Below are 22,360 nucleotides of genomic sequence, written 5' to 3' on the forward strand. Positions count from 1 at the left end.
CGCTCTCACGGGCCGACCTAAGCAACGGACACGAGAAAGGTGAAGTATTTATGCGTTTTGAAGGCGGGCGGATGAAAGAGCCGCAAACGTTAAAAAAAAAAAAAAAAAAAAAAAAAAAATGAATAAATGAAAAAAATTAATAATAATAATAATAATAATAATACCACCAATAGTAACCTGGTTACTCAACCCACCAAAGATGAAGAATCTGGTCCAGAGTTGGCCTTCTCGTCTCCAGGAATAAATTCCAGTTCCCATGAAGCTTCACAAACAACGCAGGCTGCGCCTCGACAGCAGGCGACCTTAGGTCGTTGGCAAAGTCTCCCTTACGCGTCATTAAACTCGAAAGGTTACGATAGTATTTGAACCACGGGGAGGTGGTCATCGTTATATCCAGTTCTGGCTGTCGCCAGGTGATTTTATTCAGCTACTTGAACTTGTCCATCATCTGGCCGTTGTGCGACACCGGGCATAGATTACCTAACCAAGGATGTACATGATCAAGGCCTATGATACACACAAAGGACATATACACACACATACATATCACGGCTTTCCACAGGGGGGCTGTGAGATGTGGCGGGGTGTTTTCTGACCGTGATTCCCCCCCCGCCTCCCCCTTCACCCCCTATCCCCCCCTCCCCATCGGCGCTATCTTTGTGATCCTGACACGTGATCCAATCAGTGTTGTACCGACTGGAGGGAGAGGGAGGGTCGTATTTAACGACACTATTTGATGTCGTCCCGTGCCTTCAGGAGACAGATGATGCCTTCCATTCTCTCGTTTCTTTTTGTTTCGGGAGCTGTAGCAGAACCAGGAAGTACATATGTGACAAAAAACAAAAACACACAAAAAAAAACAAGTAAATACACAAATAGAAAAAAATGGAACTTCACTGTTAAGATTAAGTTCAGTTCAGGTACTCGCAAACCATGAGACGCTCGATACAACACAGACACTAACAAAGAGGGGGGAAAAGCAGACGATTTGGATGAGGACACGCAACTGAGGATGAAAGAATAACAAATAAGAATAAACGAGTAAAGGAGCAAGCAATGCAATGTTTGGGGGAAAGAGAAGAAAATGACGTCATCCAAAGTATAGAGGGAGGAGAAGAAGGAGGAGGAAGAGGGGAAGGAGGAGGAGGAGGAGGAGGGACCCGAGCTCCCTGAAATCGCAGAAGGAAGGTACCTAATGGGAAAGAATTCTATTTCGGTGAGGTTTCACGCTGCCTATAAAGCCCCCGACCCACGGCACCTCTGGTTGTGCAGCAGCGTAGCCGCTGCAGCTGAGTCGACCGAATTATGACGGAGGAGGGGGGTGGGGCGTGATGATAATTAATTAATCACAGCTGCCGGGTGGCTGCCGGTCAGTCCACAGGAGGGCAAATGGTCAACCTACATTTAATATGAACCCACGGCACAGCACAATACAGTACAGAGGACTTCGGTGCAATTGAGAACGAAGGGATGAGAAACAAGGGAGTTAGGGCACTCGCTCTGTGTGTGTGTGTGTGTGTGTGTGTGTGTGTGTGTGTGTGTGTGTGTGTGTGTGTGTGTGTGTGTGTGTGTGTGTGTGTGTGTGTGTGTGTGTGTGTGCGTGCGTGCGTGTGTGTGAGGGAAAGATAAGGGAAAGGGAAGAAGGAAAAACGAGATGCAAGAACAAGAGAGGGCCGAAGGAAAAGAACCAGAAAACTTAGAAAGGAAAAACACGAAACCTAAGAACATAAGAATGAAGGAGACTGCAAGAGACCATAAGGTCTACACTAGGCAGTTCCATGTCCATGACCACCTATCATCTCCAAATAGAAGCGAGAAGAAAGGATGAAATAAAGATTCACGGGAGTATTGTGAAAAGGAGAGAGGAGGAGGAGGAGGAGGAGAAAGAGGAGTATAGGGGAGTGGGAGAGGTGAGGTGAGGCAAAGAAAGGGAATGAGAAATAGGGGAAGGGAGAAGTAGGGAGGAGAGAAGAGGAAACGAAAAGGGAGAAGAGAGGGGAGAAAAGGAATGGAGGAGAGAGAAGGGAGAAAAGAGGGGAGAAGAGAGGGGAGAAAAGGAATGGAGGAGAGAGAAGGGAGAAGAGAGGGGAGAAAATGAATGGAGGAGAGAGAAGGGAGAAGAGAGGGGAGAAAAGGAATGGAGGAGAGAGAAGGGAGAAGAGAGGGGAGAAAAGGAATGGGGAGAGAGAAGGGAGAAGAGAGGGGTTAAGAGAGGGGAGAAAAGGAATGGAGGAGAGAGAAGGGAGAAGAGAGGGGAGAAGAGAAGGGAAAAAAGGAATGGAGGAGAGAGAAGGGAGAAGAGAGGGGAGAAAAGGAATGGGGGAGAGAGAAGGGATATGAGAGGGGAGAAGAGAGGGGAGAAAAGGAATGGAGGAGAGAGAAGGGAGAAGAGGGGAGAAAAGGAATAGAGGAGAGAGAAGGGAGAAGAGAGGGGAGAAAAGGAATGGGGGAGAGAGAAGGGAGAAGAGAAGGGAGAAAAGGAATGGAGGAGAGAGAAGGGAGAAGAGGGGGAGAGGAGAACATGGGAGGGGAGAAAAGAGTGGAGAGAGAAAGGGGCGGGAGGGGAGAAGATAAATGGAGGAGAGAGAAGGGAGAAGAGAGAGAAGAGGGCAATGGAGAAGAGCGGAGAAGGGGGAAGATGGAGAGAGGAGAACAGGAGAGGGGAGAAAAGAGAGGAGAGGGGATGGCGGTGAGCGAGGAGAGGGGAGAGGCGAAGAGGGGGAAGATAGGAAAGGAGAAGGGAGGGTAAGGGAATAGAGGGAAAGAGAGGGAAAGAGGGAAAGTCCCTGTCAGCCAGTCAGTACCTGGTGCTACCTGTCCCACTTGACGTCAATTGGGACAGCCAGCCAGTACCTGGTGCTACCTGTCCCATTTGACGTCAATTGGGACAGCCAGCCAGTACCTGGTGCTACCTGTCCCACCTGACGTCAATTGGAGGCCCAGCAACTTGTCAATCTGGCTCGGTACAACCTGACAAAAAGGTTCAGAGAGGAGGATTCTGGTAATGAAGTTGACATCGACAACACCAGAGGAACGTGGGGGGTGGGGGAGAAGCGATTTTTTTTTTTTTTTTTTTTTTTTTTTTTTTTTTTTTTTTAGTGTGGGTGTGGGTGTAAATTGGGAGTGAAATGTCACTCCCACGGGAAAGGGGGAAGCAGTGGCGAAGGTTAAGGGACAAGGAGAATCGAAGTGAGGGGAGGGGAAGGGGTTAGCAGCGTATACGGGAAGGGAGTACATGGGGAGGGAGGGAGAGACGAGCGAGAGGAAAGGGAAGGGGAAGCCAAGGAAACGGAGAGAATTGAAGGGAAAACGAAGGGATGGGTAAGAGGAAGGATGGGAGGGTTATGGAGGAGCGCGAAGGGAAATGAGGGAGGAAATGTGGAGGTCGGGTAAGTGGGGAAGGGGGGAGGGCGATATTATTATTATTATTATTATTTTTTTTTTTTTTTTATTTATTTATTTATTTATTTATTTTTTTTTTTTTAAGGAACGGAGTCTTTCGGGGTCCTCGTTGGCACAAGTCGGTTTCGGGTATAATTTGCTCTTTGACACTTTCTTTGATGTCATATACCAGTCCAGTGGTGGACCCTGCGGGGGGGGGGGAGGCTACAACCCCCCCTCCTCAATTTGTTCTTTAATTACTTAATTGTAGAGTTCAAGAAACTTGCTTTCTATACACAGGTACGTGGCAGAGAGCAGTAATACAGTGACAGAATTTTTCTTTCCAAGCATTTAATTTACCACTTTGGTGAGACTCACTGAAAGGATATTCAACACGTTGAGACTTAATCCTTAAAAATACAAGATTAAATATTATTTTTGCCCAATATTTTGAAAGAAAATAAGTCAAGTGAGAACATACAATTCAATTTATATTAATGTTCGTATTTGTGCTACAGAGTACACTTGTTTAAAAGCGTCATCTATATTTACAACATTCAGGTTGGCCCCCCCCCCCAAAAGCGTAATTTATATTTACAAAATTCAGGTTAGTCCCCCCCCTAAAAAAAATGTCATCTATATTTACAAAATTCAAGTCAGCCCCCCAAAGTGTCATTTATATTTACAAAATTCAGGTTAGCCCCCCAAAGCGTTATCTATATTTACAACATTCAGGTTATCTCTCCTCCAAAGTGTCATCTATATTTACAAAATTTGGGTTAGCCCCATCCCCCCAAAATTTTGATCTTGGATCCGCCACCGTATCAGTCCAATGTTTGCACGGAAAATTCGGGGTTTCGAGTTTTTGCTCTTCTCTCGGCTCTCCTCGTTACTTCATGTCGTTTTCAAAAATTGCTTACTGCAGCTTCCGTCTCATTTCGGGGAACTCTTCAAGTGCGAATTAGGAGTCTAAGGTCAAGAGAAAGAAGAAGAAAAAAAAAAGGCAAAGAAGAAAATGGAACGAGTGAAGAAGGCAAAGTTTTTTAAGTTTCCGGTGGGGAGTGGAGTATGGAGGGGATGGAATGGGTGGGAGTGGTTTCTGTACCTTTGTCTTTTGGCTACCTCCCGTGTAAGGGGGAAGAAGCCTTTGGTATATGTATGTAAGTTTGCGTCCCTGCATGCCCTTTTCTTACGACGGCAGAGTCGAGTACAAGCGCCACCTACCACCCAAATCTCATTTCATCGGTAATATGTGGCTTCCTTTAATTATCTCCCATTCCATGTTCACACAGGATTCATCCTCCCGTAGCGTACCAACAACAACCCCCCCCCCACACACACACTCACCCAGGGGCCGTCTATCTTCGTCACTTAATGTCTAATTGTAGCTGCCTCAAAGGGGTTCCATTCTTTAGGGAGGGGGAGGGGGGGGTCCGTCTCCCTAAATCACTCAACCCCCGCTCCTTTGGCTGGCACCGTGGGGCTGGTCAAACCTTTCCAGGTTAGCACTTTGTTGTCCCCATTCGACTCTGACGTCCGACTCTCGACAAGCGATTCCATTCGCAGAGACGGAAGGGGAGAAGAGGGACGAGCAAGAAGATGTAAGGGACATAGGCGCCGCGCAAGGGGAGGAACAGGCAATGAAGGGGGAAAGAAGAGGAGACAAAGAAGAAGAACGGGAGAAATGGAGGAGGGTGTATAAGAGAAGGAAGAAGAGGAGAAAGAGGAGGAGGAGGAGGAGGAGGAGGAGGAGGAGGAGGAGGAGGAGTCCAGGACAAAGATGACAGCAGGGGGCAGCGGCGGGTCCCCGGCACATCAAAGCCAAACGTGTAAAACGCGTACCGCCCCAAATATCGCTCACTTACAAAGCACTCTCATTGTCCGTCCCCACCTCTGGCCCTCATGCAAAGGCGGCCGGGACTCCAAAAACACACAGGGCAGCAGAGCTTTCCACAAGAGCAAAACCGAAAGCAGAGGTCATGGGCTCTTTTGTGTGTACTAGCGGAGTGGCTGGAGCGACGGCCCATGTTGAAAACCAAAGGCCTCAATAACAAGAGGTCAGTAGTTCGCTTCGGAAAGAAGTCACAATAAATGATGGCACGGGTTCTGGTCCAAAGTCTCCGTGTTGTTCGTTCTGCCGCAGGACCTGGCTCAGCTTGTGGTGTCATCTTGTTTGCTTTTCCTTCCGAAGACAAGCTGCTGGGTGAATCCAGTGAAACCCCAACAGAGACTGAGAGAATACGGTGTGGGGCGCGTCACTTCATTCCCATGCCAACGCCAATCCCCATGGTTTCCCCAAGTTCAACCGTTCACTGGACTTTCCCCTTCTTCGCCTCCTCCATCGAGGGCTCTCTCTTGTGGAGACAACCCTGTGGATGGAATCAACATGAAGGGAGCAAGCCACATGCCCATAAAGCCGGAGTTGACGTTCACGAATAACGCTAGGGCGCATAGGCCTTGGCAGAGTCTCACGGTACAGCGATACCCCAGGATTCTATGAAGTCACTTCGTACTAAAGACGTCGAGACGCCTCTTCTGGTCACCACTAAGTGACTAAGTCTCACAGGAAGACAGGGAGCAAGAGCGTCTTGACGATTCGGCTCTTGGTCCACTTTCTTCACACATATCGACACCTTGGCCATCATCTGGCGATTTCGGCGAAACCCATGCTAGTGCACTAAACCTATGAAAAGGATTTGATCACGTCTAGCACAAATCTTTGATCTCCAAGCTACCCTCATGTGGTATCTATCTTTCTCTGTGCCCGTTCAGTTCAGGTTTTCTTTCTGATGAAGACAAACACTCTTGTCCCGTGCCTCAGGGATTCCACAAGGTTCTCTTATGGCTCCTGTTCTTTTCCTACTATATTCACAAATGACTTACTGGAGCACACACCTTCACCGAAATACTCACAGAGAACGAAAAGAACATTCCACATGACCACGTCAGGCAGTTATAAATAGCGATATTTTCAGTGTGTCCAGAGTTTAGGCACACCCTGTAGAATCAAAATCCTTCCGCGCTGACCCCAAACCCCCGGTATGAAAAGACTGCCTTAAAGTTCTTCCTGTATGACGCAGTTTTGTATCTTTATTTCTGTTTTGTTTCTTGAAGAAGACAGCATCACTCCATCACTGCAGGGCCTCCACATTAATAGGGTCATAATGATGAGATAACAGTAACACAAATAAACTGAAATGCTTAGAATCTGTGTTGATTAGAAACTTACAACCGGAGATTAACATACAATAGATGTATGTGGAAGTAGTTTAAAGTTGTTTGGGGCTTCACACGTAGCGGCACTGGGAATATGGGGCATTCCACGAGACTCTCTTTTCTAAATTATCGATTAATTCTGTATATATATATATATATATATATATATATATATATATATAGTTGTAAGTCATTCATGGGATTTGTATCTTAACTGATTATGTCTGAGGTTACACAGGAAACGTTGCATCATTTGTTATCTGTATGTATTTCAAAATTAATTCTTTTGATAATATTTTTTCCACCCGGACCCCTCTACAGGAAGTTGGCTAGGAAGACTGATAATCTTCAGAAAAAGATGACCAAGAATGACTTTGATGTGTTTAAACGAATTTTGTGTGTGTATATATATATATATATATATATATATATATATATATATATATATATATATATATATATATATATATATAATATCACAAGCGATTGAATGTTTTAACACATTGGTAAGACCCCATTATTGGAGAAAAGAAAATTATTTGAAGATCCTCTTCAGCGTGGTTTTAAAGTCAACTTACCATTTCTAAAACCACGCTGAAGAAGATCACAGTGATCGCAATATACGTATCTTCAAATAACTTTTTCCCTAATAGTGGGGATATCTATATATATATATATATATATATATATATATATATATACATACATACATACACACACACACATATATTAATTAAAACAGGGGAGAGGTGGGTCCCCATACATTCTTTCCTCGTGAGAGTCACCCAATCTCAGCTTCCTGCGGCTCCGACACCATGGCAGCAGTGACGGGCTGCAGTAGCAATGTCCCTTTATTTTCATTTTTTTTCGTTCCCCGGTTATTACCCGGGTTCGGGTTCCTTCGCCTGAGGGATTCAGCCCCCCCCCCCAACCGCCCACGGGATTTCAACATTACTGTAGCCTGAACAGGACAGTTTTCCCTTTCGGGAAACAATTTCTCTCACTCACCATCGCGCTCCCACGAAGTGGGAAATGAGAAACCCATGGTAGGGCAAGCCCTGTCAGTTGTGGCAAGCTGTGTTTTTTGCCGATCTTTGGTCGTTTCCCCACTACGCCAGAGTGGGGGACTCTTGGGCACAAATGTGTTCTTCTCTTCTTCGTTCAGGCGATTTTATCCAGTCCAAGTCCTACTTCCATAATCCTTAAGTTCATACACGTATGTACACACACACACACACACACACACACACACACACACACACACACACACACACACACACACACAAGAGTGCGCCCAGAGAGCTGGAGGGCACTTGAGCGACGCTTGAACAACACGCCGAGGACTCTTCATCTCGACCAAAGATCGAGGGCCTCTCCGCCAAGTGCCACGAGGGCGAAGGAGGGGTAGGGTAGGGGGAGAACCCGACAGGCCGAGCGGGCATAGGACCTCGCCCTTGAGCTGATTACACGTTCGCGGGGCGGAGGCCAGATATGGAATTGTTCATATCAAACGACGGCGTCATCCATCGATCGTGTAGGTCGAGGTGAGGTCGTGGTGGAGTTCGGGCTGGTGGAGGTGAAGGGAGGTGGTGTGAGGAAGGGAGGGAGGGTCAAAAACTGACAGCCAGAGTTATGGTGTTGAAGGGACGGGGGACGGGAGACAGGTAACTGGAAACTGGATGCTGGAAACGGGGAGGTGAACTAGGAACTACTGTCACGGGTCAGGTACTGGTAAGGGGGGCGGGGGAAGGTAGGCCTGGCAGTCAAGGTCACAAGGCTGACATCTTCCTCATCGAGAGAGAAGCGAAGCGAGGCGAGGGGGCCAGACCCCCCCCCCCCCCAGCAAGCTTCTTGCTGTGTTCCAGCGCCTTCACAGCAGCGGGATCTATTTACTGCGGCATTTAAGAGAAGGAGGAGGAAGGCGGGGGGGAGGGGGGGACGGCTGACTCCAGAATCTCCTATTCAGCTGAAGAGGATGAGGATCCGGGATCGACTGGCTCAACAAACCTCAGGTTATAACACACACGCTCTCTCTTGCTCCATTCACCTCATCCACCACCGTACACTATCACCCTCGAACCTTCGAAAACGTCTGAAAACGTCGATGTCTTTGAAATGGACAAAGTTCTCAGGAACGAAACGTTGACGCCTCTACTCGTCTATTCTGAATGGCGCCAGATGCTTTGTTCTATCGAGGGAAACCCAATGGAACGCTAGTAATTTAAAACCCATCTAGGTAATCTTTTGGGGATCTGTATTCGAAACTTCTGCAAATTTTGGCTACCGCCAGAAAATTCTTTTCAGCTGGGAAGGGGGGGGGGCTCCTTCAGACGTCAAAGGACTGACAGTCTTCGTCCACAACTGCAGTAGGTGTTTCCTCGTCGAACTCTCCCATCATTCCCCTCCTTCTCATCCCTCATGTCCTCGTTTATCTGCCTCCTCCCTCCTCTCGCAGTCCGTTATGTGAGATGCCCTTCATGTGGAAGTGGCTGTCCGCTATGTGGAGGTAAATGTCCGCTATGTGGAGGGGAACTGTCCACCATGTGGAGGGGAACTGTCCGCCATGTGGAGGGGAACTGTCCGCCATGTGGAGGGGAACTGTCCGCCCGCCATGTGGAGATGGCTGTCCGATATGTTGAGGTAAATGCCCGCCATGTGGAGGGAAACTGTTCACCATGTGGAGGGAAATTGTCCGCCATGTGGAGGGAAATTGTCCGACATGTGGAAGTAAATGTCCGGCATGTGGAGGAAAAATGTACATATATTTTTCCTCGCTGATGATGCCGCGACGGCAGTAGATGTAGATGTGGAGCTAGTCTTTATACCGACAGCTCCTTAAGTATTCTTCTTCTTTGCAGTGAACGCTGAAACTATTGTTTGTTTTAAGAGAAGGTTAGACAGCTTTATGGATGGGGATGACAGGTGATCATGGACAGGGAACTGCCTAGTGTAGTCCTTATGGTCTCTTGCAGTCTCCTTCATTCTTATGTTCTTAATGTCATTTGTTTCCGATGATATTAGTCACGGGGTGATTTCGGGAGAGGATGAGTGTCTGTTGAGCAAGAAAGGGAGAAGGCAGGAGATAGGGATAAGTGGAGAGTGTGTGCAGATGATACCGTTATGCAAGGAAGGGAGAGGCGGGGGGTGGGGGTAAGGGATGCTTATGTGTGAATGATATTTTGACGCAACGCGAAGGGATTCCCCGTCTTCTCTGTTTCTGCATGAGGGGACGGGGGGGGGGTCGCCGATGAAGTGAAACGGCCTTGCTGTCAATGTACTGTGTCTTGCTGCATTCCTTTCAACCCAGGGTAGTGGGTGTGATACAGGGATGACCCGTCATCCACGAGGAGCTAAGATAAGAGGGTGGAAAGGGCGGTGGATGGGAGTGGAATAGGTGGGAGTATGTACGTGCCTTTGACTTGGCTACCCCCTTGTAAGGGGGGAAGAAGCTCATAGTATGTAGACAGATAGCATTACAAAGATCAAAGATAAGCTACAAAATACTCTCGAAAGAAAAACAACGCTAGACCCCGGGGGGGGGGGGGATATCCTGAAACTAAAACTGACTTTTCAGAAGCCGTTAGAGAAATATAATCTTCTTTCATTCCCTTCGTTACTGAGCGACATTTTTTCCCCGTTAAAGGCCGCAACCTAGCCATTTCACCACCACCTCCTCAGGCCACACAACCAAGGGACTCGGGACCTATCATAACCGGGGCACCTTGAACCTTGGGGGGGTACGAGACATGATAGCCAGTGCAATGGTACTGTATTTACCATGAGAAAGCATAATGTGTATGTATTGTGTCCTACTAATTGACACTTTATTTGAAATAAAAAAGTACATTTGTTCAGTAATTGAATATATCTAATAATTTCCCAGCAAGGTTTATATCACTAATCCTTTTCGTATGTTTGCATTGTATTTATATTGGATGCGAGTAAGAGTTTTTTTTTTTTTTTTTTTATGATCATGGCGTCCGGGGACTAAAAAAAAGTTAAGAACCACTGGCCTAAGCAGGCAACTGTGGACGATTGGGCTCTGAGGACCGCAAGACTCTGTAGCAAGAACAATTGCACACAATGTTTCGGGCAGCGCCGATATATTAAAGAGAGTAAGGCAGCTCGCACACCGACGCAACCAGTTGCATGAAACCGATCGCGTCGGATGCCTAAACTCAATGTGAAAGCAGTATTCCACGTACGTTTGCCCAGTAGCAATCAGGTACCTGCATTTCTGAAATAACAACTACAGGGAAATTTGTGTCCTTGAGACCAAAATAATTGGAAATTGTCTGAATCGTCCACCCCCGACCCCCCGCACCACCTCCCTCTTCTACATGACGCAGAACATGTAACTGGAAACACAGACAAGTCACTGGATAACACGTTAAACTCACGTACATCAGAAACCAATTTCAAGAGCATTTCCTGTCGGGCGGTCGCATTTGTGTGTGTGCGAGATTCACCACCATGATCTTGGATCACGTGTCGGACTCGTGATCGACAGCTATTTCCCTCCCGGAAGAGAGATCAGAGCTCGTATATAACCGATCTATGGGTAATGCTGTGACCTTACACCCACACACACCCTCATCTTCCCGCCTACGAGAGTTGGAGTAACGACCCGCAGTAAAGCGATATTGAAATTATTTCAGCCCTGTGCGGGATTCGAACCCGGGCCACTGTGGCGGCGGCCGGGAACTCTAACCACTGTGCCACGAGGTGTGTGTGTGTGTGTATGTGTGCTGACCTCGTAGAGTATACTGTCAACGCGCTTATGTAAATCCAACTGCTAATTGTCGCTGTGAACGCGGCGCAAAATAAACTTCCGATCGTTAACGTGGGCCCGAGAAATATATATTTTCCTAAATATTCCGAATCCACAAAATAGCATTCAATAGTGGCTCTGAATCCACAAAATAAAACTTTGGGTGTCACGGCTAACTCGTAAAATAAACGGTCGATGAATGCCTACTGGGGGGGGGGGGGCAGCTTCCATAAAATGGTTGTCATTATGCTGTGTCTTCCTGCATTGTTCCTGACCCAGGCAGTGGGCGGGTGTCTGGGATTGTCCTTCGTCCACAAGGAACTATGTCCCAAATAAAGGAGGAGAGACCTTTTGGTACATGTATGCATGTCACTGGGAAACACTACAAATATTCACTTGGTCGTACTTGTGATCCAACAGGAAAAGGTCTCCTGGTTTTACTGGCAACGGAAGGGCTTCAAGGACAAACCTAAAATCGCCGGTACTCCAAATCTTGTGTGTGTGTGTGTGTGTGTGTGTGTGTGTGTGTGTGTGTGTGTGTGTGTACGTGTGTGTGCGTGCGTGTGATTGACAGCTATTTCCCTCCCGGAAGAGAGCTCAGAGCTTGTATATAACCGATCTCTGGGTAATGTACCTTACGCGCACACATGCCCCCAACTTCCCGCCCACGAGAGTTAGAGTAACGACCCGCAGTGCAGCGACACTGAAATTAATTCAGCCCTGGGCGGGATTCGAACCCGGACCTCCGTAGTGGCAGCCGGGAACTCTACCAAATGCGCCACGAGTTGGTAGTGTGTGTGTGTGTGTGTGTGTGTGTGTTGGACTCGTGACCGACAGCTATTTCCCTTCCGGAAGAGAGCTCAGAACTCGTATGACCGATCTGTGGGTAATGCTGTGACCTTATGTACACGCACACACACCCAACTCCCCGCCCACGAGAGTTGGAGTAACGACTCGAGGCGCAGCGTGTGTGTGTGTGTGCGTGCGTGTGTGTGTGTGCGTGTGTGTGTGCGTGTGTGTGTGTGTATAGGGTCACAGGGTCACCTTTCCTCTCATCCGGGAGAGTAATGTCGATCACGAGTCCAACACGTGATCCAAGACCATGGTGAATCACACATCATACATGTGCATGCGCAAACGTACCCCGCATATTCAGCGCATCAACAACTACTAGTTATGAGCAGTGATGAAAAATACAGATACGAGATGCTGTGAGTGACTTGTTCCTGTAACAAGCACAGACGCATAAACATACACGCACGAACACACACACACACACACTTACGGTTCAAAGAGACTCTTGCACTCACCCAAGCATGCAAACAAATATGCTTGCTTGTTTGCATTTATCAAGAGCCACCGGAGACCTTTTGGGCGATGGTGCACCTCGCCTTGTATAGGGGGGTGGGAGATGACGCGTTCCCCTGAGCCCATACAACAGGATCGTTCGATTAAGAAAAAAAAAAAAAAAAAAAAAAAAAAAAAAATATAAATAAATAAATAAAAATAAAAAATAAAAAAATAACTAGACAAATAAAAAATAATATATATACTGTTCATATACATACACGTATATATGTATACATATACATATATACACACATATTTCGAGTAAACATTGGGACTAAGGATCTCGGACGAGGAAGGAATGTCATCGACGGCAAACGACTGCGGTGGCGCGCGCACAAAAGGATTTCGGAAATTCTTTCCCATTTCATCAACATTGTGTTCCCTTCCAGAGTTCGCACAAATAACAAAGGTCGGCAGGGATAGAAACAAACAAAGAAACAAACAAAGAAACACACACACACACACACACAGAGCTCTTCTTCCTGTTGAAGGTACGAGACTGCTGTCATCAATGGCCGATCTACCAATCACTCTTCACTCTCATCGCTCCCATGACTAAAGCAGCGCGCACATACAAGCTTTCCATCCCTAAAACGTAATACAAAGAAACCAACGTTTCTGCCTTCCCACTGAGCTCCTGGCCAAAAGACCGAGCAACGGTCTCTAAAGGCATTACAAAACAATCTATTAAATCTAGAAAAGCCCAGATATCCTGGTGGATTTGAACTGGAACAAAATTAGATTTAAGAAGGAAATAGGCAAGAACTGGTTTACTAATTGGTTGGTCAACGAATGGAATAGACTTAGTAACCATGTAGTGAGCGCTGAAACTATCGGTTGTTTTAAGAAACGGTTAGACAACTTTATGAATGGGGATGACAGGTGGTAATGGACATGGAACTGCCTAGTGTACGCCTTATGGTCTCTTGCAGTCTCTTTCATTCTTATGTTCATCTGGAACTGCCTAGTGTAGGCCTTATGGTCTCTTGTATTCTCTTTCATTCTTATGTTCATCTGGAACTGCCTAGTGTAGGCCTTATGGTCTCGTGCAGTCTCCTTCATTCTTATGTACTGTTTCAGGCGTTCTGCACATCGACTCGTGTGCAGGCGAGCTACGTCACGTGTAACTTCGATATTCACGGACTGCACAAGCGGAGAGAGGGAGAGAGAGAGAGAGAGAGAGAGAGAGAGAGAGAGAGAGAGAGAGAGAGAGATAGGGGAGAGGGTGAATGAGAAAGAGAGGAGGGGGTGAAAGAGACAGGGGAGGAGGTGAAAAAGAAAGAGAGGGGGAGGGGGTGAAAGAGAGAGAGGATAGAGAAAGAGAGAGAGAGAGAGAGAGAGAGAGAGAGGGTGAAAGAGAAAGAGAGAGAGAGGGTGAAAGAGAAAGAGAGAGAGAGGGTGAAAGAGAAAGAGAGAGAGAGGGTGAAAGAAAGAGGGAGGGGAGAGAGAGAGAGAGAGAGAGAGAGAGAGAGAGAGAGAGAGAGAGAGAGAGGATGAAAGAGAAAGAGGGAGTGAGTGAGTGAGAGAGAGAGAGAGAGAGAGAGAGAGAGGAGGTGAAAGAGAGAGAAGGGGTGAAAGAGTGGGAGGGAAAGAGAGAAAGAGAAGGTGAAAGACAGAGGTGAAAAAAGAGATCAGAAGGGTGAAAGAAAGAAAAGAGAGAGAGAGAGAGAGAGAGAGAGAAATGCTACGAGCCCATCTCAGTCCCCTGAGACCCGTTTAAGTAAACACTTGTCGATAAACCACACACACACACACACACACACACACACATACAGGTGCACACGCCCTGCGCGCACACATACGCAAACCATGAACAGAAACACGTAGTTTAAAAACATGTCAGTGATACATAACAGTAAACACGTAAAGCCACGTGTAGGTACGCACAAATATAATAAATCAGTCACAATACGAGCAAAAAGAATTGGAAGTCAAATTACGTACAGTACAAGAGGCACAATATCGCCAACTCATTTTGCGAGAGAGCAAATACGTTTTAAATCAAAGGTAAAAAACATCGACGCAAATGGAAAGACTGAAACAGCACCAGTTTGTTTTCGTTGAGAGAGAGAGAGAGAGAGAGAGAGAGAGAGAGAGAGAGAGAGAGAGAGAGAGAGGAGGGGGCAACGCCTCCGAGAAGGCTGATCTGAACAGTCTATGGTGATGATCAGTAACCAACTAGATCAAGGTTTACTGATAAACTGCATCGCCACACGCAAAGACCAATGGCTGGCCTACGAAGTGGACTACTTAAAGTGACACACAACAGTTCAAACCCAACATTACCATCAGGCTTGGGCCATTACGGGAGTGAAACCTGGGTTCTCACCTAGGAAAACCAAAGGATAAGATTATGTGGTCACCTGGCGAGATGGGACTTTGAATGTTATTCTAAGAGGACACTTCATGAGGAAGGAACCCGTCATCATCTCACGCGAAACCGAGCGAGGTCAGGTGAGGTCAGGTCAGGTGAGGTCAGCGCCGATGGCACGGCGGACACATTGAGGGGAAGCCACCAGCAAGTCCTAGACGCTCGCCGCCCGCCAAACGAGGTCTGACGGAGTCCCAAGAGGCCGAAGGAAACCAGTGCTAGAGAGGCCAGGAACAAACACAATGCGCTGCTGGGTCGAGGAGGGCATACGAAGAACACAAGTCTCTCAGTCCCTCCTCGTCAAGACACGGTCTTGGTCTGGAAGAGGTCGGCGGGTTGAAACTCTTGTCCGTAGAGTCTGCGGAAGACGAAGACTCACGGCAAGGCAGACAAGTCTTGGGCAGACACAACACCGATCCGAGTCCACCAGACATCGCCTGGCTGAGTGAGCGAGTCAACACTTGTGACAGCGACTGTACACAGCCCACACCGTCGCCTAAAAGCCCCGAAGATGCTCTTGATGGCTAGATCCGGCCGGTGCCAGATTACCTTGAAGTAACAACGTGCCACTGTGCTGCCATGCACGAGCAGACTCGAACCCCATTCCCATGGGTGACACTCCCTCTCTCCCACCCACCTCTACTCCCTCCTCCCTTCTACACACACACACACACTCACTCCCGCAACCATTCCTTATCTTTCTGCACGACACCTCCAGCCTCCCCCCCCCCTCTTTCACTCCCTTGATACTCCTGTCACTTAACCACCCCCACTCTCCGCTTTTCCCTGCGCCTTTATCATTCCGACTCCATTTTCTGCACATGACATCAGCTTGCCAACCCAACCTTCTCTACCGGGAAATGCCAGCCTGGTGAGGGGGTGGGGAGGGGTAGGGGGAGAGGAGGAGGAGGAGGAGGAGGACGACGAAGTAGAACAAGTTGAGTAAGAGGTAGAAACGAAAGAAGGAAGAAAAGCCTCACCCTCAAGATAGCAATGCAATCCAGCCTTTACATAAGAATGAAGGAGACTGCACGAGACCATAAGGCCTACAATATGCAGTTCCATGTCCATTATTACCTATCCCCATCCATAAAGATACCTAACCTCTTTTTAAAACAACCAATACTTTCAACGCTCACTACTACATGGTTACTAAGTCCATTCTATTCGTTAACCATTCTGTTGGTAAACCACTTCTTGCCTTTCCTCCATAAATCTAAATTTGTCCAATTTAAATCCATTACCACAATGCTCACCCAAATACCAATGCTTCAGCTGCAGTATATTCAAGAGTATATGACGCACTACTCAGAAACTCGGTTGGTTGAGTGAGCGTCTGGTAACCGCCGGGGTGGATTCGGCGTCTGTTCGAATCCTGACCGCGGCGTAGAGGTTAGTAAGAGCTCTCCGAGTCATGGTTCCTGACCGTTGATCACCTGGAACCTGATGTTAGAGAACAGGTATGTTGGATATTGAATAATGATGTAGTACAGAAGATTCTTAAACGCTATAAAAATTTGCACCACGATTGTAATGTTCTTTGAGCAACAATATACTGTTAAACGTGAATAACTGTGGTTGAGAGTGAAGAACAGCATACGGCCTACATCCTTTTGATGTAAATTATCAATAAAAAATTCAATTCCATTCAACTCAACCTGGGAGCTAAGGTGACTTGATGACATCACTTGTGCGTGTGTGTGATACATCAACTTCCTCCGGGTAACGTCCGTGATGTGGCTGTAGCGTGGACACCGTCTCCTGCGTTCACGTAAGAACAATTCCGGACCACCGGTTGAGGTCCAAGAGGGTTCGAATCCCGTAAACCATGACTACACACCATAACGATTTGTGGTGGCCCGGATCATGAACGATGTGTGCTCGAACCACTCTAAAAAGTTATCACACTGGGCTATTTTTCCTCCGACATTCTACCTCCAACCTCAATCTGAATACCTAGAATATGACTTCGCTTACAGAAACCTAGACTTCTCTAAGAAAATTTCAACAGTGTATCTAACATTCGCCTGGACTTAGAATCTCTTAGTTCACTATTTAGCTTTGCTATAAATGAAGGAAAGATAATTTGATATTTGGAGGAGGAGGAGGAGGAGGAGGAGGAAAAATAAATAACCGAAGTAGTTTTTATTCAAACGAACTCTCGACGGTCGGCGTTGGTGAAGCCTGTGGAAGGTCAGTGTGATAACCCCTTTATACAGTGACCTGGTTTGACCCCCCCCTCCGTGTTCCTTGGAACCCCCCCCTCTTTTTTTTCAAAGACAAACAACCACACTGCATTCTCGGTCCTACGCTGAAGTTTCACTGTAGTTTGTGTGCTGTTCAGCCTTAATGATCCATTACAGGACCGGGCCATCCACTGAGGGACAATGCAGCCTATGTACCTCGCCATGGTGGCTTAATCCGGCTTGGTCAGGTTGGAATGGCGGTGGTTGTGAATGAAATCTAAAATCAGTGTAGTCAGCACTTTCACTTGAGAAAAAGTTCATTAATGGTTACATTCAGATTAAACCAAGTTGACACGACCCACATAGAGAGAGAGAGAGAGAGAGAGAGAGAGAGAGAGAGAGAGAGAGACACGTCACAGCATTACCCATAGCTCTAAGCTCCCATCCGGGATGATAGTGGCTCTCGGTCACGAGTCCAACACGTGATCCAAGACCTTGGTGAATGACACTTCCCCGTCTGCCCTCCATGGCACCTGCAGCATCGCCACGACTGCTTTCAACCCTCAAACAGAAACCAGACATGCTGAGGCTTCATGTCAAATACCAGCTTACCACTCAAATACACCGAAGAATAGTATACAGTTCTTTGGCAATTACGAATACATATAAAAACATTGACATACATCTACATACATGCAGATCTATAATCTATGCACAACCGTAAAGAAAAATGATAAAACTGTCGTGCACAAAGAAAACCACAGACAGACAGATCGCAGCGATACGGGGAATTGAGTTTTTTTTTTCTCAGGACGAAGACATCAGCTTTGTGTCGACGAGGCGCTCAAGTGCCAACGAACAGTGACTGCACTCCATGGTAGACAGGAAACAAACTGACCAAATCGAAAATCGAACAAACTACGAGTTCGAATATAAATAAATAACCACTGATGTTAAGGCCATGTCAAATGAAAAGAACCTAAAATTCAACGAATTTGATGGGGTGGAGGAAAACTCAAAATAAAGAAGAAAAACTTACACAGAACGTTCACAGAAAAAAAAAAAATGTAGAGAACTAAGTGTAGCTACCAGGCGTGATTGGACCTGACGGGACCAATTACCAACAGGATACTTACAGAGGGACAGAGTGGAATGGGTGGGAGAGGGTGCGTGTCTTTTGACTTGGCTACCCCCCTTTTAAGGGGGAAAACCCCTTGGTATAAAGATAGATATAGATATAGACTTACAGAGGATGCGGACGATAACTACCAATCAATATTCACAACCCAATTGTGCGTTCACCAAAAGAAGGAATAGTGCCTTAAGACTGGAAGAGAATCAATGTGGTACCAATCTATGCATGAAGAAGAAAAAACGAGTCTTAAAATAGAGACCAGTAGTGCCTCTGTTCAGCATGATAGCTGCATGGAAAAAAAAAACCGTGAAACATAGATGAATTAAATATCTAACGCAATCAGAGATTTTGGGAAGTCATTCAATTCGGATCCAGAAATAAAAGATCGTGGGTCTCAGTTCTGTTAAACTTTAACCGAAAGGCAGCAGATGTGCTACGGATGGGGGGACTGAATGTATCTAAGTGTCAAGAAGATATGTTACCACACAAACGACAACTGTGATATTTGGAACACATTAGGGAACTCAAAGGAAGACTTCTGGAATGAACGAGACCTGGGAGACACGAGAACAGTAGTGAAGGATTGTGTGTCAGGATGAGGGGAAGTATTTAGTGGAGTCCTACAATGATCAGTGCTGACACTCTTATCGTTCATGACCTGAGTAAACGGTATCTTGGAAAGAGGCTACGCCACTTTGTTTGCAATCAACGCACAGATCATGACGGGGACAGCAGATTAAGAGTACAAATTGTTACAAAAATACTTGGGCCAAATTTACAAGAGCAGTAAAATGTGGAAAATGAATTTCAGTGTTAGGGTATTGGAAATGGGTACACGTACAGAGGACATCAAAAGCTTACTTGGCAGGAAATTAAACAATTACGAGACTTAAAGAGAAGGACATGCGAGGAGTATTGGTCATAAGTAATTTGTCACCAAATAAAGGGGCTATCACACTGGGCTCCCACGGGGTTCACCAGCACCAACAGTTGAGAATTCGTTTGAGTAAAAACGACTTCGGTTACAATATTTTATTTTTCAGAGCTACAAATATCAAATTATCTTTACGTCATGTATAGCAAAGCTGAATGATGAACTAGAGATTGTAAACATATACGAATGTTAGACTTGCTGTTGGAATGTTCTTGGAGAAATCTAGATTTCTGTAAGCGAAGTCATATTCTAGGTATTCGAATTGAGGTTGGAGGTAGGATGTGGAAGGAAAAACGATTCTTAAACAATTTCTTTTTGCGAGACATAAAACTAATGAAGGAGAGATAAAGTAAAAATCGAGTACTTGCAGCAGTGGCGTGGTCCTCACAAACTAAAAAAGGATATTCACAAAGTCGAAAGAATACCAAGTCCTCAGGTTTGACGACTTACGGGATGAGAAAGGTTAGAGAAATTGGATCTACCCTCACTAGAAGAAAGAAAAGCCGACACTATGACAGGGAATGGACAAAACTGACAGGAAATATATACACGTATATGTATACATGTACTTTATATATATATATATACATATATATATATATATATATATATATATATTGAAACATTCTCACAGGTTGATGTAGTTGAAAGTAGAAAACTCACGAGTCTTAGTCTGACTTTATTCCTGACTAGCTTCGTAGGTACACCATTCCTTTGAGAAAGCATACCTGCAAAACTAGTCAGGAATAAACTCAGACTAAGATGCCTGCCTTTCTCCCACTTACGTCATATTATATATATATATATATATATATATATATGTACGGGGCCTAAATGAAGGAGCAAGAACGTGGCTTTCCATTGATGCAAAATTAAAGGAGAAAATGCGAGAGAAAGAGAGTCAAAGAGAGAAACAGGCCTCACTGGAATAGGACACACGAGGATACACTCAAGGTTACACATGAATGCGACATTTGAGTGGATGACAATGTTCATCTCAATCACGAAAAGGGTGGAAAGATGGGAGGCGGAGGTGGAGGAGGAGGTAAATGAGAAGGATAAAGAAGACAAGGAGGAGGAGGAGGAGGAGATGGATGAGGATGAAGAAAGTGAGGAGGGGAAGAGTGAAGGTGAGGAGGAGTGTGAGGAGGGAGGTGAGGAGGAGGAGGAGGAGAAGGAGGGAGAGGAAGAGAAGTAGAGTGAGGAGTAGGAGGAGAGAACAACGGGGAATACGTACTCTTCATTGCCGCTGGACTCGTCCTCCATCCTGACAAAGAAGACGTGTTGCACAAAGCTTGATGTCCTCTTCTGCCGCCTCTTTTTTTCTCTCTCGTGTGCCTCTCGATCTTCTCCTCGGGGAGGTGGTGGTGAAAAGACGAGGAAGAGGAGGAGGATATGGAGCAAGGGGGAGGATATGGAATAGGGAGGAAGAGAAAAGAGGACGAAGGTGGGGAGAGGCAGAGGAGGAAGTGGGAGAGTGAAGGAGGACGAGAAGAACGAGGAGGAGGAGGAAGATATGGAGGAGGGAGGAGGAGAAAGAGGGAGGACGAAGGTGGGGAAGAGGCAGAGGAGGAAGTGGGAGTGCAAAGGAGGAGAACGAGGAGGAGGAGGAGGGGAGGAGGAGAACGAGGAGGAGGCTTCAGGACGAGACGTCTTCTTCCTTGAGCAGCGTCTTTGCGATCCTCCTGTCGGGGGATCTGCCCGAGATCTGACAGAGATCGACAACGAATACCCTCTTTGGTTCCTCAAGGTCGCGTCAGGGGACGGAAGTCGATTGAAAAGAAGACCACGACCCCTCAGCCCCTCTTGAGGTCACGGAGGTGTCCAGGAACGGAAGTTAAACGAAGGAGGTCGTCTTCGGAAGGGTCTTCTCAATTCCCGTGACCCAAAGTCTCACAGCGAGATCCTCCTTTTGGGGGGGGAGACCTTTAGGGGGACAAAGAACGATTCACCACTCGCACACGAGGTGTCCAGAACATTCGGGCGTGACTCGAAGACAGAACGTTGCACACACACACGAAAACCGCACGGTTTGTGAACGAGAGATGGGGAGAGAGAGAGAGTGAGAGAGAGAGAGAAGGAGAGAGACCTCCCCTATCCCTTCCCCGAAGAGGAGACCGTTAAAGCGCAGTCGTCACGGTCTACAATGAAACTGAGCAACGTCAGGGGTCAGAGGAGGACTACCGAGAGTCTCCCATTACTCACCCGCCCTCCCTCCCACCCCCCACCCCCGGCCGACCTTCCCGCTCTCCCTCCTCTCGAGGATGAGAAGAGGAAGCGGAGGAGGAACAAGAGAAGGAAAAGGATGCAGGATGGAGGAGGAAGAGAAGGAGGAGGAGGAGAGGAGAGGAGAAGGGAGAGAAAGAGAAGAAAGAAGATAAAGAGGACGTGGAGAAGGCGGAACAAGAGAAGGAAAAGGATGTAGTGGAGGAGGAGGAGGAGGAGGAGGAGGAGGAGAGGGAGGGAGGAGGAGGAGAGGGAGGGAGGAGGAGGAGAGTTGGGTGTAGTGGGAAAGGCGGGGGAGATAGACAGTAGGGAGGAGGATGGGACGGGAGGGAAGGGAAGTTGCTCTGCGTGGCTGACGAAGATGTTGCTGTGGTTTATGACACACATCAGCGCACAGCGAGAATCTAAAGCTCACCGCAGAGCACAGCAGCAACAACGATGCCGACGACGACGACGACGACGAGGGCCTTGTTAAATACTTCGAGAGGAAGGAACCCGAAACAAGGTACTCGCCACGCGTCGTGGAGACCAATCACATCGATGCAGCAGGAGCAGAAGCAGGTTGAGTCTATTGTAAGCACACTCCCCACCCCCACCAACCTTTGGTTGAGACGTGACCGTGCGGGGCTATGTACAGCTTAACATGCACCCCGCAGCCCCGTCCTTCAGACCACCTACTTAATACGCCCCCAATGTGTCAAGCTTCATGTCATCGACACGACACCTATTCGGTAGTGTCAGACAATGCATCACATTGTACTTAATGTAGTGGGCTGGCGCGCACGCGCGA

General features: G+C 47.0%; 1 protein-coding gene across 6 annotated transcripts in view; it reads right to left on the minus strand.

Moving 5' to 3' along the window:
* sigmar (Tumor necrosis factor alpha-induced protein 8-like protein sigmar) overlaps positions 1–22,360 on the minus strand; it is a 165,058-nt gene that overhangs the window by 88,939 nt on the left and 53,759 nt on the right. Inside the window, exon 1 of one of the 6 annotated variants that reach the window (XM_076208073.1) lies at positions 20,582–21,464. The exons of 4 other annotated variants lie outside the window; for them this stretch is intronic. In XM_076208073.1, coding sequence (XP_076064188.1) covers positions 20,582–20,610 — 29 coding nt within the window. In that variant the 5' untranslated portion in view covers positions 20,611–21,464. Of the gene's footprint in view, positions 1–20,581; positions 21,465–22,360 lie in introns of those variants that run through there. One more of the 6 variants, XM_076208075.1, reaches the window with a different exon arrangement.

This window comes from Oratosquilla oratoria, chromosome 24 (assembly GCF_046742065.1).
Source record: "Oratosquilla oratoria isolate Oo_2021 chromosome 24, ASM4674206v1, whole genome shotgun sequence".
NCBI lineage: Eukaryota > Metazoa > Arthropoda > Malacostraca > Stomatopoda > Squillidae > Oratosquilla > Oratosquilla oratoria.